Source organism: Lepidochelys kempii, chromosome 2, assembly GCF_965140285.1.
Source record: "Lepidochelys kempii isolate rLepKem1 chromosome 2, rLepKem1.hap1, whole genome shotgun sequence".
NCBI lineage: Eukaryota > Metazoa > Chordata > Testudines > Cheloniidae > Lepidochelys > Lepidochelys kempii.
The window spans coordinates 189,857,858-189,873,515 of record NC_136381.1 but is presented as its reverse complement, the minus strand read 5'-3'; the positions used below and the strand labels follow the sequence as shown (position 1 = coordinate 189,873,515).

At 39.4% G+C, this 15,658-nt stretch overlaps 1 protein-coding gene across 4 annotated transcripts in view; it reads right to left on the bottom strand.

The window, feature by feature from the left end:
• Positions 1 to 14,986, bottom strand: part of LARS2 (leucyl-tRNA synthetase 2, mitochondrial) — a 110,533-nt gene extending 95,547 nt beyond the window's left edge. For 3 of the 4 annotated variants that reach the window (XM_073333148.2, XM_073333149.2, XM_073333150.2), the window contains exons 1-3: positions 14,873 to 14,986; positions 11,875 to 12,121; positions 7,675 to 7,803 (exon numbers count right to left, since the gene is read on the bottom strand). In XM_073333148.2, the coding sequence (XP_073189249.2) occupies positions 7,675 to 7,803; positions 11,875 to 12,099 (354 nt within the window). In that variant the 5' untranslated portion in view covers positions 12,100 to 12,121; positions 14,873 to 14,986. Of the gene's footprint in view, positions 1 to 7,674; positions 7,804 to 11,874; positions 12,122 to 12,799; positions 12,929 to 14,872 lie in introns of all 4 variants that reach the window. The other variant, XM_078851730.1, reaches the window with a different exon arrangement.
• Positions 14,987 to 15,658: the final 672 nt, after the last annotated feature.

Genomic DNA, 15,658 nt, shown 5'->3' with positions numbered 1-15,658 from the left:
GAAATATTTACATTTGAGATTTCCTAATGGAACATTAGTTTAAATAGACATTAAAAATATCCACAAGTCTAACTCCAGAATAGATGTATCTATGTAGTTGCCATAGAGACTAATGTAGCGCACACAATATATTAGAGAAAATAATTTCAAGTTCACTGTCTCTTCTACCTCTATAGTGAGAATGGATTTGAAAGGTTTGTGAAATGCAATTGTCTAAAGGGTAATATGTCTGTTTCTTCTGACCAGATTTAGGAATATGAATCTACTGACAAAATGCAGTAGTCCCCACACAGCTCTCAATACTATACTTAAGGTCTACTAAGTTAACATGGACAAAGCACAATAGAAAGATGCCTATTCATCTGAGTATGATTTCTATAGTACTGAAATACAGGGTAGAAATCAGGGAAGAATGCATGAAATACACACATTACTTTATATTAGAAGATACACCAAATTCAAATAATACTGAAAAGAATAGAAGGAAAACAAAGAAACAAGGACAGGAAGAAAACAGTTTAAAAGATGTATGTGTATGCAAATCAGTTCCTTAGGTACAGGCAGTGATTCAGGCACCATCAGAAAACACACTATTTCCCCCAGCATTACAGATGAACGAATGAAATGCAAGAAAGTCAATCACTTTCTTATATTTTGACTTGACATTGACTTAAGACAAAGGTCACTACTTCTTGTGGTTATACAACCAACAGACCAACTCTGCTCACTTGGACATCCTAACAAGGCTTCTCAGCACAGATGATAGTTGTTCCCTTACCCACAAGGTAAAGACAAAACAAATAACGGACCCCTCTCCTAGCTCACGCTCTTCTCTGTAAGTCTCAGGATGCCTAACACTTATTAATCTGATGGTGAGAGAGTCAGCAGAAAGGACATTTAGAGACAGAAATAAGTTAGTTCTGAGGGAGCATCATCAGGAACGGAATAAAGCTCTTAACCAAATAAATACACCCCTTTGCTCCTTTTGTTCCACATTACCTCAGCAGAGGTTTTAACCTAACAAACAGCGGGTGAGATCATATAGAGAAGGGCAAGCACAACAAGCTTGTGGCCAAAAACTACTCATATTATTAGGAAGCAACAGCTATTTAGAGACTTGTATTTTGCAATGTGCATTTGATATTTTATATGAGGCCCATGAAGTTACAACAATAAAATGGTTACTTCATACTGTGTTCTTGACTATTACCCCACACAGTCTCTAGCCTCTTCTTTCTAGAAAAGATCCCTGAAAAGGGTGCAGTTGGGCCAACTCCAAGAGAAAGTGATATCTTGAAAGATTTTAGATTCCAAAGAATCAAGCTTAACATTAGGTCATGGCAGAGCAACTGTGCTAGTCTCTTGATGTGGTCCATGTTGTCACGACAATGGACAGAAGTCAGATGCTCAGTGACTTGTCATTGTTAGCCAAGAGGCCCTGTTAACATGACTACAGAACTGGAAGAGGAAGATTTAAGATAGTTCCCTCCATTCCTCTGAGAGAGATCTCAAACCCCTTCTCTCAGAAGGTTTTCAACTGTGCAATCTCTTTATGTTCTGCCTTGTCAGACACCTTATTCCACGTATGTGCGAGACTGCTGGGTGAGATCAAGTAGTGCTACATGATACAAGATTAACAACATTCTGATAATATTCAACTCTATGTCTCTATCAATCTGACTAGAGAAGGCATGAAAAGCAATTGAAAGACCTTTGCCTAATTGCTAAAAGGAAACAAAGAGCTTGTTTGCATTTTTGGAGTCTTTGTTATATAAGGAATAGTGTGTCACAGAACTGTAATATCTCTTTCATGGTGTGCTGCATTCCATTATGAAGACTGAAATTTCTTAAAGTGCTCAGACTCTACAATGAGTGCCAAAAAATACACCCATTTAATAAACTTTATATATTGGTTTTATTTATTTTAAAGCTGGAAGGAGAAGACATCATCAAGCAAAAACAAAGGGTCTTGTTTAAGCGATAAAGAATTTGAAGGACCAGTGGTCTGGTAGGTTACGACAAATCCTATATTCCTCTGTTTACCTCCACATTAGGGAGAGAATGAAATTTTAAAAACAAGCTTGCCTTCTGAGCATGTTCCCAAAGTGCCTTTTAAATTTACCAGGTAATAGAAACTGATATGTAACAGCTAAAAGTCAGGCAGGCAAGGAACAACTGGAAACATTAAAATTGTGAATATTTGACTACTATATACAATCTAGCAAGCAGCACTATTTCAATAATTCTCTGCAACAGAGTGCTTCCTATTAACATTCTGCTAATCTACTGCCCAATTAAAAAAAAAAATCAACCCACAGACTTCTATCATCATAACAACTCTGCTTATGTAATGCTCTAATTTATTTCTATTCTTGTTCTCAAAAGAAATAAAAAATGCAAAATTATTCTGTGCCTTATGCTATGTCCACACACAACCAAAACTGCTTAGACAACACAATGAGGTCTCACATCCTTAATCTTTTATGTTCTTATGTTTAATTGCATCTCCAACGATTTCTTGCGAGTCAGCCAGCTAATTAACATCTTAGTTATCTGCCTTTGGAAAACTGGATTCAAATTTGACTCAGTTCACATGAGATATACACGGTGCTATAAACTTAATCTGAAACACATGAACCATCTAACAATTTAACAAAATGGGCAACATTCCCTCAGGAGAAGCTAGTAGAAGTAAAAGCTAATGATGATCACAACTGAAGTGCACCAGTATAAATTGTCATGGTGACAAATGCAGATATGCTTATTCCATGATTTAAATCGCATTAATAACTATAGCATGGTGCAACAGAATTTTTTTCCTCAAATGGAGGCAGGTTGGATGACTTTGAAAAAAATGTCAGGCATATTTCTAGGGTTTGTAAAGGACTCATCACCCTCAAAATAAAGAAAAAAATATTTTAAAAAATACAGAAAAGAAAATGTCATAGGTTGCCACAAAGCTTTTCTCTTTGAACTTACATAAGAGTATGTGTAAATTCAGGGAGACATGAAGATAAAGCAGTAACTTAAGATTTATTTTGGTTTGAAGTTAGTTTTTTTAGGGAGTGCTTTTCTTGTAAGTTAAATCTACAAACTGATTTTCCATAGCATATTTTTAAATTAAGTTTTGTAACAAGATTTGTAATTAACACTACATATCTGAAGATCTGTTTTAACTGTACTTGTACCTGGGAAACATCAGTATTATTACTTAAGTACACGTTTTTGGAAACAGTATAGTTTGTGGTGTTTGCGCTAAGATTTTTGTCTTCAAATTTTGTCTTCAATAATTAAAACATAAACAACTTGTCCTTTAAACAGATATGTTACACTAGAAGTCATTTATTCAACAACCTATTCCAGGTGCATGACAGGGCTTTAGGTTTACATTCAGTCCAGTGAGAGAACTGTGGATAAGTGGAGCCATTCTCGATGGATCGTGGGCCAGATGCTCAGGAGACATAAAATGGACTTCAATAGGCTTATGCCAGTTTACACAAGCTGAGGATTTGTCTCTGCAGGTCTCACAAATGACTCTCCATACATTACAAAAATACTTTTTGATAAGTAATATAGCGAAGCCTTGTTATTACATCTTTCTTCCATATATTCAAATGTGACTATATATTCATATGACATTATACTTGGAAAAAACATATGGAAGTTAGTTTTTAGTGTTGCTAGTGTTACTATACTGCAATTGGACAAGACTGTTGCTAGTGAAGCCCTCCTGCTTGCTTGTTCATATTAAGTGCGACACGTCATTTGCACCACCTGGTGCTCTATGATAAAGTGAAATCCCAAAGCAACAGAGAAAGAAAGAGAGCAGCAAATACACATTCCCCCACCAAGCCCCGCCCTCAAATTTTTGTTAAGATGAAATTAAGGTTTCAGGCAAATATTACTGGTTTACATTAGCGTTTAAATTTTAAAAAAATCAAACTTTGGAAATCTGGAAAGATGAAACACTGAAGTCGCACTTATCCAAAATAGTACCCAAACTGCTTAACTCTGTCCCCATAGAGATACCAGCCTACCACCTACCTGAGCAAATTATACAGATTTATTTACATAAATTGGTTTAGTAACTAATTTAAATACATGTAATTCCCTTGTGTAGACACTTGTTCTTATTTAAGCATCATATTGAGCTAACTTAAGTCCACTTAAGCTAAATCAATATAAAACCAATTTATCTAAATTAGTAAAATTTTCTCCTGTAGATAATGCCTATATAAGCAAGCAGCATTCCCACCCTGCTCTTAACTCAATATAATGTCCAAACTAAGTGCCTTTTTTCGAGTTTTCCTTTATTGAGAAGTTAAACAACAACATAAATCTCAGTCTCAGCTTCTCCCCAAGCATGGCCAGGTCTAGGATTTCTCACTGTAAACCACACTGGCACTCCGCCAAGTCCCCTATTACCTAAGAAAGAGACTCATCTGATTTATATTCTGGGTTAGAGCAAGTGGGACCTATCTGACTTGTCTGACAGGATCAGACAGAAGAGAATAGTTTTACATCTTTATGCAGAATCCTTAAATGTGACATTGTTTCAAAGATTATCCATTTCTTAAGGAAAGCAACCAAGTATAAATGGCATTACTCTCTAACTTTAAAATTTGCACCAAGAAAAACATTTCAAAATAATACATGCTTTGAATATCAAAATTATGAATTTCTATCTGGAAAATAAGAAATTTAAGAATGTATAGTCCTGCAAAACCCAAACTTACTTTCTCACTGTATAAAGTACAAAAAAAATCTTTCCAATTCATACATTCAAAGATATATTTTGGTTTGTTATTTTAAAAAAATGGTCATTCATTTACTGCATATTCAGTAAAATCCAGTCAGGTAAGGAAATGAAGCTATTTTTCTTGCGGTTTCCAAATTCCACATGTAATAAAACCCCCAACCCCTTGTCTGTTGTAATCATCATACAGAGCAAATCTGTAGAAGTTTAGAAGCTGAGACACCCTCTTGAAAAAACAGACAAGGATTCAGAAATTAATCTGAAAGAGAAATTCAAGAGTAAAGGTATTGATTCCTACACTGTAGGAATTAGCAAGGCTAGTAGCTTCAGAAAGACTTCAGAACTTATCTTTTCATGTAAACGTTCATCATAACACAACAGCTCTGAATTTGACACACAATGAAAATCATTTGAGAGACTGTTTATGTCTGTTATGGCATGTGAAGGCTGAATTCTTTGGCTGCCCATCATTAGTCATAAATAGGTGTTCAAGCAGGTTAACACAAAGGAAAAGATATGCCTATTTATAGATCCACAGGAAATTCAGAGTGTTCTGCAACTCCTGCTTCTAATACAGTTCACAAAGTCTTTTCTCACGTTAAAGGTAAAAAGAAGTTGAAAGGCAAGGCCTGAAACTTTTATCGCATATGAAAACTGGTTGGGAGGAAAGCCTTTCAGAACTCCTCAGACAATGAAGTGAGGCAACCTCAGAAATAAAGACCAGCTTTTGTAATGTAAATGAGGTAACCTCAGACCATGCCTACACTACAAACTTTGGTTGATGCAAGTTACTTCATCTTCTACCACCAAAGTTTGTATATTGCTCAGGCATATGAATACTTGTGGCTGCTTGCATCAGAGCTGTGTACAATCACATGGGGTGTTCGTGTCAATACAAAGTGCAGTATACCATAAGTAAATATTTCAAGTGCCACATGCCAGCATCCAGTGCAATGCCTTTTGGGAAATTTTCACCTGTTGTGGAGTAGAAATGACTCATCCAAGGATTTCTGAGACCTAGGAGGTGAAGTGCACAGCACACAACTTTCTCCATCCCAAAACGCCATCCGTATCCCATAATTTTCATGCGTTTTTAAAAAAAAATCCCACAAACTCGTGTGGCACTTGTTGCTGTCCACCATCTCTGACAGACGCATGGAGCCTGCAGAGCTCTGCACTATTCTCATGAACACTGCACATACAGGACACATAATTATTCTGTACGGACAGACCCACAGGAAGTACCACAACAATGGGGGACTTGATGGTTTCTTTTAGGACAGTTTGTTAAGGGATGTAGCAAAAAACAATTCAAAGTTATTGATGTTCATGGAGCAGCTGCAGGTGATGGAGCACTGCTTCTGGGCCCGAGAAATGAGCACTGACTGCTGGGATCATATCATAACGCAGGTTTGGGATGATCAGTGGCTGCAGAACTTTCAGATGCGAAAGGCCACATTCCTGGATCTGAGTGATGAGTTTGCCCCAGCTCTCCAGAACAAGGACACCAGAATGAGAGTTGCATTGACAGTGGAGAAGCGACTCGTGATCTGACTAAGGAAACTTGCAATTCCAGATTGCTACTGGTCAGTGGGAAATCGTTTTGGAGTTGGAAAATCTACAGTGGGGACCATTGCCAAGGAAATAGAGCCATGAATCATTTCCTGCTACTGAAGACTGTGACACTTGGCAACGTGCAGGACATAGTGCATGGATTTGCAGCAATGGGGTTCCCAAACTGTGGTGAGGCAATAGACAGCATGCATATTCCTATTTTGACACCAGCCCACCCTGACACAGAGTACAGAAAAAGACTATTTTTCTAAGGTTATGCAAGCACTGGTGGATCAATTAGCACACTTCAGTGTTATCAACATGGACTGATCAGAGAAGATGCATGTGACACTCACATTTTTAAGAACTCAGGACTGTTCAGAGAGCTACAAGCAGGGAACAGTCTTTCCCAGTTGGTGAATTACCACTGGTGATACTGAAATGCCAATATTGACCGAGCCTGCCCCTTGCTCCCCTGGCTAATGAAGCCATACACCAGCCACTAGATAGCTCCGAAATTCAACTACCAGCTCAGCAAGTGCAGAATGACTTTTGGTAGATTGAAGAGATGGTGGTGGTGTTTACTCACTAGACTGGATCTCAGTGAGAAAAATATTGTTATGGTTATAGCTCCCTGTTGTGTCCTGCACAATATCTGAGAGACAAAGGAGTACAAGCTGTCACAAGGATGAAGGGCGAAGGTGGAAAGCTGTCTCCTGAGTTTGAACAGCCAGGCACGAAGGCCTGGCCATTAATAGAGCCCAGTGTGGAGCTATGTAGTTGCCAGAGGCTTTGAAAGAGCACTTTAACAGTCAGTAACAGTAGTGTTCTCTATTGGTGTGTTCTCTGGGCCTGAAATTTTGGGTGCAGCTAAGAACTGAACAGCACTTGCCATACATTTATAAATATGACTGGGTGTGCTCCTGAGCCTATGAATTACAGTAGAACCCCAGAGTTATGAAGACTAGAGTTACAAACTTATCGGTCAACTATACACCTCATTTGGAACCATAAGTACGCAATCAGGCAGCAGCAAAGACAACAACAAAAAAGCAAATACAGTACAGTACTGTGTTAAACATCAATTACTAAAAAAAAATACAGGGAAAGTTTAACAAAGATTTTGACAAGGTAAGGAAACTGTTTCTATGCTGGTTTCATTTAAATTAAGAGGTAAAAAAACAGCATTTTTCTTCTGCATAGTAAAGCTTCAAAGCTGTATTAAGTCACTGTTCAGTTGTAAACTCTTGAAAGAACAACCATAATGTTTTGATCAGTTACGAACATTTCAGATTTACGGACAACCTTCATTCCCAAGCTGCTCGTAACTCGGGGATTCTACTGTATTGCAAATCTTTCCTTACCTGCATCCCTCTCATTTTCTGGAACCGTGCTATTGTGTCACTGATGGTATAGACACGAACATGGCCCATGTGCAGCTTTCCAGAAGGGTATGGGAACATTGAAAGTACGTAGAACTTTTGTCTTGATTTCTAGGAAGAATAAAAAAAGTTAAACCCAAGTAGGTTAGCATTTAATTTTGAAAAAAAAAAAAAAATCAATATGCACTTTATAAGCTACACAGTCTCTAAAACTCCTATTAAGCAAAACAAAGTCATGTTACAGCAGGGCAAAAATAGGGTTTGAATCAAAAATATCCAAGTTAAGTTTGCTGGTGTTATAAACTGGCAGGTCTCCAAACTTCAATTGGGTTGTATCAATTTATATTAACAGAGAATTTGGAACCTACTGTTTCATCTCAGAAGTTAACTGCAAACATTCACGGGGATTTTGTGTATACCTGTTTTTACAAAAGATTATTTTACAAGATAACAAAAGGGGGGGGAATATATGGCTGTTCATTTAAAATTGTAATTTGTGCTATATTTTAAAATGGTCAAGTCAAAACTGCCCCGGATTTTAGGTTTCATAAAAATCCAAACCTATAGTAACAGAAGTGTTTTAATTTTTTGTTTAAAACAGTTTTTAAAAGCAAATGAACATTCCTCTAGAGTGTCTACAACCCAATTACTAAAGCACTGAGCTACTGCATGAGAAAGTGAAAAGATAAGGTGACTAAAAACTGACTACAAACTAAAGTGAAATTGATTGCTATATTCCTTCTGCAAAAGCTAAAAATACAAAAAGGCAGCCTAAATAGTGAACAGTGGGTGAAAATACTTAAATTCTAAAATTTTTAATAAAGTAATATTTGTATCATTATGATTTTTATTTGTAACTTTAATCTTCCCTATAAATTGTTCACAATCTTATTTTGGTCACTATACAGATGATTATATCCACTGCTCAACAATTTACATGCTGGTCCATTATTCTTTACATGCTGGTGTTACAAAAATACTATGATAGCTTTTAAAAAATAGAGTAGAATCTCGGAGTTACAAACACCTCGGGAATGAGGTTGTTCATAAGTCTGAAATATTTGTCACTCTGAACAAAATGTTATGGTTGTTCTTTCAAAAGTTTTTAACTTAACAGTGACTTAATACAGCTTTGAAACTTTACTATGCAGAAGAAAAACGCTGTTTTCCCTTTTTTATAGTAGTTTATGTTTAACATAGTACTGTACTATATTTGCCTTTGGGGTGGGGGGGGGTAGGGGTGTCTCTGCTGCTGCCTAATCGCATACTTCCAGTTCCAAATGAGGTGTATGGTGGACCGGTCAGTTTGTAACTCTGATGTTCACAACTCTGAGGTTCTATTGTACTATGAATATTACTTTGTATTCCTACTTAATAAACACTTTCTTCTAAAAATATTTTCCCCTACAGATTTTCCTTTTTGTTTCTCCAGTAAACAGCAAAACTAGAGAGAATCAAAATGGTTTACTGGGGTAGTAGAGAACTAGCACCTTAACACTGGATTTTATTAAATGTCACATTAACACCAGGAATGGAACGAAAATATTAAAAAATAATCCTATGAGTTTTGCATATTTATGTATGCTTTCTAGATTGTGGTCTCATACTAAAAAGGTATGCATTTAAACCAATTCTTTCCCTGGCACGCACATGCAATTCTCATCTTATTTTCCTTCTCCATGCAAGTCAGGTCACCTCTCTATCTTTGTGACAATATAATGACTTCTATTTTCTGCCCGAGGAAGGACAGGTACGGGGAAAAGAGAAGCAAATGAGAAGGAAGAATGAGATTTTATAGGTATGTGACTGAACATAGATAAGAGTGAAAAAGGAACATGGAATTGTATTAGAGACAGAGTATATACTAAAACTGTTTTTCAAAGATCTTCACAGTGTGGGGAGGATATTTTTTTTTTTTAAGACATTCATTGTTTCTGGAATGCTTTCAATTTTAGAAAAACAAGCTTCCCTAAATATAAATGTATCATGCCACATTAGTGGGACAACAGATTTAGCAGTTGGTCAGTGAAGCCAAACTGCCGTTTGAAAACTGATTCCTTACAAAGTTTACAACCTCAAAGGGCTTTTTTCATTTTTTGTTAATTTTTTTTTAAGAATTCAGGGGAAAATGATTTACTTTAAAAATGGCTCCCTCATCGGTGAGACCCTCAGGTACTTCCCAATCACAGAGCTATGGAAAATAGGATCTTAGCTTTACATCACCGAAACCATTCTGCTCACAATCTAGGATTCGCAAAAAGAAAAGGAGTACTTGTGGCACCTTAGAGACTAACCAATTTATTTGAGCATGAGCTTTCGTGAGTTACAGCTCACTTCATCGGATGCATACCGTGGTAGCGTACTGTAGCTCACGAAAGCTCATGCTCAAATAAATTGGTTAGTCTCTAAGGTGCCACAAGTACTCCTTTTCTTTTTGCAAATACAGACTAACACGGCTGTTACTCTGAAATCTAGGATTGGTTCTTACCAGTAGTTTTTTTCATGCTTTGTCCAAACCAGTTTAAAAAAAAAATCTCAAACAATGGAAGTTTCCGCCCTTTCCTTTGGGAGACTATTTCACGGCAGAATAGATACTACTTGTAAGAAAACCTCTCTCACAGTCAGCCTAAAATATAACTCATTTGATTTTACCTTGTATTAGTACCACCCTAAGCAATTGCTCTCTCTGTTTAGCGCTGTTCTACACTGAAAACTTACATTGACATAGCTACATCTCTCGGTGTGAAAATTCCACACCCGAGTGACACAACTATGCAGACCTAACCCCTGGCGTAGACAGCACTAGATCGACAATTCTTCTGTCAACCTAGCTACTGCCTCTCAGGGAGGTGGATTAACTACAGTGACAACAGAATTGCTCCCTTCACTGTAGCAAGTGTCTACACTGAAGCACTACTGTGGCGTTTTAAGCATAGACATATGCTTAGTGTTTGCGATCTTCTAACTGTTGCATTCAGTTACCATAGTCACCTTTCAGCCCCAATCCAGCAACACTTATACATGCACATGCCCACACCTTTATGTATGTGAGTAGTCCCAGTGAAATTAACAGAACTACTTGTGTATATAAAATTAAGCACGTTGTAGGAATTACAAGAATCAAGGCCTTAGTTATCATTTTACCAGTGTGTAGATATTTAAGTCCTAACCTAGAAATCCGATCACCATGGATGAACCTCCTGTACCTCAGTAGAGTCCCTCTAAAGTCAATGAAAGTCCCATTTGTGTGGGAGGACTCCTACACTTATGTTCTCGGATTATAGCATCGAGCCTTAGTTTTTAATCTTTCCTTATACAAATTCTCCAAAACCTGTAATTACTTTTGTTGCTTTTCTCAGATTTTCCTCCACTTTATTGGCATCTTTATGATACTGAGAAGTTCCCCCCACCCCAAAAAAAAAAAATCTAAAGGGGCTTTTTTGATCATTGTGTGAATTACAAGCTACACGACTCTCTGTTCACAATCACCTCTTATTCTCATTAGCTTTACTACTTTACAGATATCACTCACCGCTCCTCTGTAAAACTAATCCTAGAAGTGATGAAAAACTAACTTCATAAAGCCTAGAATGATTGAAATAAATCTGAACATGAATAATCTGAATACACATATTTAGACTTATAGAATGAGTAACTATTTTTTTTAGAAGTTGGGGAAAGAGATTTGTTGTACGAATCACCAAATTTATTGCATTTCCTTGTCCATAACCAGGAAAGCTGTGTTCTCAATGGTCATTTTAAGACATCCGGTTTTCTTTTGAGAGTGGTCTATTGGTATTTATCTGTTGGTATGCTATTGCTTCCACTATACCGCACCACAGAAAGTTTTTATTGCTACTAGCATGAAAGTAATATTTAAAAAAAAAAAAAACAAATATTTTTGTTTTACTGCCAGTGACTATTTTATTTAGAAGAAAACTATTAAAATGGAGCCATACGTTTAAAAATTCTTTTGTCTGTTGTTAACCATATTGTGTCCTGATTCACTTTTCTTATTATAACTTTTTCAAATAGTACATTACAGGATATATTTTTGCTAAGTAGGGGATAACACTGTTTAAAACATCTATATTAAGTACTCCAGACTGATGCTCTCAAAAATATTTCACCTTGAGAAAAAAAAATCAAATATTAATTTTTCAAGTTTTTCAAAATGCTTACATCTGTTTCTGAAGTTTTGCAAAACTGTTCCTTCATTCTTGGAAGCCACCACTTCTCAACTTTCTTTCTTGTTTCCAATCCATAGTCTCTTTCCCACTTCCCCGTCTCACTGTAAATAGATCTGATCCATCCTGGAATCAATCTCCTTTGCCATTTAATTAAGTCATTTAGCTGCCTTTTCAGACATGAAGAACAAACTCCAAATCTCTGCCAAGCAGACTGCATTTTTTAGGATACAATGGCTGTTCTGAAAAATACAAAAACATAACTTTTAATCTAAGGTCAAGCAATGAGTACTACAGTGGAAATGTGTATGACAATTCTGTTGTAATGAAACATACTTTAAGCACAGTTTAAACAATATTTGTTTATTTCCGATTGTACTTGCATTCTATTTCTAGTGTGGGTTGTTAAAGCACTTAACTTTAAAGAACTGGTTCTGGCCCTAGGAGGGGCACCAACATGAAACTAGTTTGGCAGTATTAGATTATTTCTTAAAGGGATGAAATCATTCTACAATCTCCCAGAAAATGAATATCAACCCCCCTGACATTACAGACATTTGAACTGACACAATTTGAAAAAGAAAAGGAGTACTTGTGGCACCTTAGAGACTAACCAATTTATTTGAGCATGAGCTTTCGTGAGCTACAGCTCACTAAATTGGTTAGTCTCTAAGGTGCTATAAGTACTCCTTTTCTTTTTGCAAATACAGACTAACGCGGCTGTTACTCTGAAATTTGAAAAAGGTTATTAAAATTTTTTAATAGCTATTTGGAGTGAGGGCAGGGGAAGGTGGGAGTTATCTCAAATATAGTCAATTAGTTTGTAACTGCTGAAAAATCAGGGGGTGGACTATGGTCACTAGATTTCAGATTGACATTCTCTAGTTACTCCCCTGAACAGGATTAGATGCAAAACTCACTATTAAACTCTTCAGTTTCGGATGTGGTTCAACAAGTCAAGACAAAGATGATAATGATGAGCCCCAATTCTCTCAAACAATGGGCAAGTTATGGAAACTTCTCTTCACACACTTTGGGGGGGTCTCAATCTGGTTATCACAAAAAGAAGTCAGAGATGGTAAAGACCTATTAGTCCATCTCTCTAACAATGCAGGATTGTTCCCAATAGCACTGTTGCTAGTGCTAGCAGCTTTTCCTACTTCTATTAGGAGAATATTACACAGCCTTAAAAAAATACATTTAAAAAAAGCACCTCACTGGCAGGAAGATCTTCCTGAGATTATCCTAAATTTCCCTTTTTAATCTCATCCCATTGCTCCTGCTAATATCCCCTGCAGCATGCCAATTCTTCTCCATCCTTAGACCAAGTGTTCCTTTGAAAGTTGTAGTGGTATAACATTTCAGTTAGAAGTTTAATTTTTTTATATAGAAAATGGCTAGGGAGCACTGGACTCAAGAGATCTGGGTTCTCCTGACCTTCTGGATGACTTTGGGCATGTCATTTCACCTTCCCATGCCTCAGTTTCCCCATCTATAAAATGGATAGAATGATACTGACTTCCTTTGTAAAGCACTATATATAAGAGCCAGGTGGTATATTACCACCACCTCATTCCATGATGTGAGGTCTCTAACTATGCAGCTCAAAACTATATAGGCCATTTTGCTGATCTGTTGCACTGCAAACTATTTTCTCCTCTCATCCCCATGGGTGGTCTTCTTTAGCATTACTGCTTCACAAATTTCTTCCTCTTACTGAACCTAGTGTAGTTGAATCCTTCAATCAAAAGAGACAAACCATTTGTGGGGAATGGAATCAAGACCCTGAAAGATTTAACTTACAGTGGGGTCTCTAAGTCGTTCATTGGACTAAAAACATAAGTTCCCTCCAACTGAATAACTTTATTGCAGTGTTATACAAATAATAATGATTAATAAATCATTGAAAGTCATTTTCTCTTTATTCAATTCTGAACAAAAAAGGATAAAACCTTGTGAAGCCACTCTTCATGTTCTGCGCTGATGTGAGAGAGCACATTGTACTGAGTGAGCAGCTTGGGAGAGAGGAGTTAGCTACACAGCAGTGCTTGTCACCAGAGTGGTGATGGAAGTGTTGTGGTATGCTTTAGAGAGGAAGTAGTTATAGGAGGTTCTACGTTAGGATGTGGCTTGGACATGCTTAGGGTGGTAGTTAAGGGGGTTCTAAGGTAGGGTTGGGGGTTCTAGGTTACAGATGGGGGTTCTGGGATGGGGATGCTTTGTGGAGGTATAGTTATGGGGATTCTAGGTTGGGGTAGGAGTTCTGGGAGGAGGACACTTTGCAGGATAGTTATGGGAGGTCTAGGCTAGGAGATGCTTTATAAAGGAATAGTTATAGGGTTCTAGGTTAGGGGAGGAATAGTTATAGAGGTTCTAGGTTGGGGTGGCAGTGCTGACATTGGAGGATGCTTTGGGGAAGGGGGAAGTTATCGGGGGGGGTCTAGGTTAAGGAAGGAATAGTTATGCAGGTTCTAGGTTGGGGTGGCAGTGCTGGGGTTAGAATCATAGAATATCAGGGTTGGAAGGGACCACAGGAGGTCATCTAGTCCAACTCCCTGCTCAAAGCAGGACCAATCCCCAATTTTTGCCCCAGATCCCTAAATGGCCCCCTCAAGGATTGAACTCACAACCCTGGGTTTAGCAGGCCAATGCTCAAACTACTGAGCTGCTTTGGGGAGGGAGTACTTATGGGGGGGTCTAGGTTAGGGGTGAGGGTGCTTTGGGCAAAGAGTTGTTGGGATAAAGGCTGCTTGGTGCAGGAGGAGTACTCGCTGCACAGTGCTAGACAGGGAGTTGCTACAGGCTGGGCGATGGTTTCGCCAGGAAGTCATTATGGGGAGAGCTGGGGGCTCAGGGACGGTTGGGGCCGTTACGGGGAAGGTCGCGTGGGGGCGGTATGAACTCGGGGCCGTTATGCCGATGCCGAAAGTGGGGGTCGTCGCGAGCCACGCCTGTGCGCGCGGGTGCGGGGGAGGGAGGGAGGATCGTGTTACCTGCGCGCGAGCCCCGGCGGCCAGCGTGCACCCCCCTCACGCGCTCCGGCTGGCTTCCGCTTTCACACTGGGCGCCGCCATGTTTTTACCGCCTCCAACGCAGATACCGCCCCCACCCCCGCAGCTCGCCCCGCCCCCCCCAGAGGAGGCGGACCGCAGGGTGGGGCCATGAGGGAGGGGCGGGGTTCTGGGGTCCCCTCTGGCCCTGAGGCGGCACGGGCTGGGGGGTTGGGTGCCCATGTGGCCTCTCCAGCCAACCGCATCCAGCGGCAGGGCCCCGCCAGGTGCAGGCTCGCGCCAAGCCGTGGGGAAGGCCACGCGGCAGTCAGGACTCGGAGCCCCCTGCTGTGCGCCGGCCGCTGATCCCCTGGGCGCGCCGGGGGTGCGTTTTGCTGCCTGGCCCCCGCTGCTGCCCTCGCTGGGCAGTCGCGCCCCACCCCCAGCTAATGCCGCGTAGGAACCTGCCACCTGAGCCGCCTCACCGGCTGCCCCGGGCGGGAAGCTCCGTGCCGGCAGGTCGCTCCGTGGGCGTAACTCTAGAGACGCTGAGCCCCTGCAGAACCAGGCTTGCCTCCGTGCGACTAGAGCCTGGGGTGTTTGTTGTTCTCCCCACCGGGGGAAACCCCCTCGTCTCGCATCACACGGGCCACTGGGGTGTGGGACTGGAACAAAAAATGTCTCACAAGACAGGCCCTCAGCCAGCTGCCTTTGGTGTTTAATGGTCAAACCCAACTACTAAAAAAACCCTCTGCTCCTTATTTTGTACTTGTATTTATTTTCTAAAAA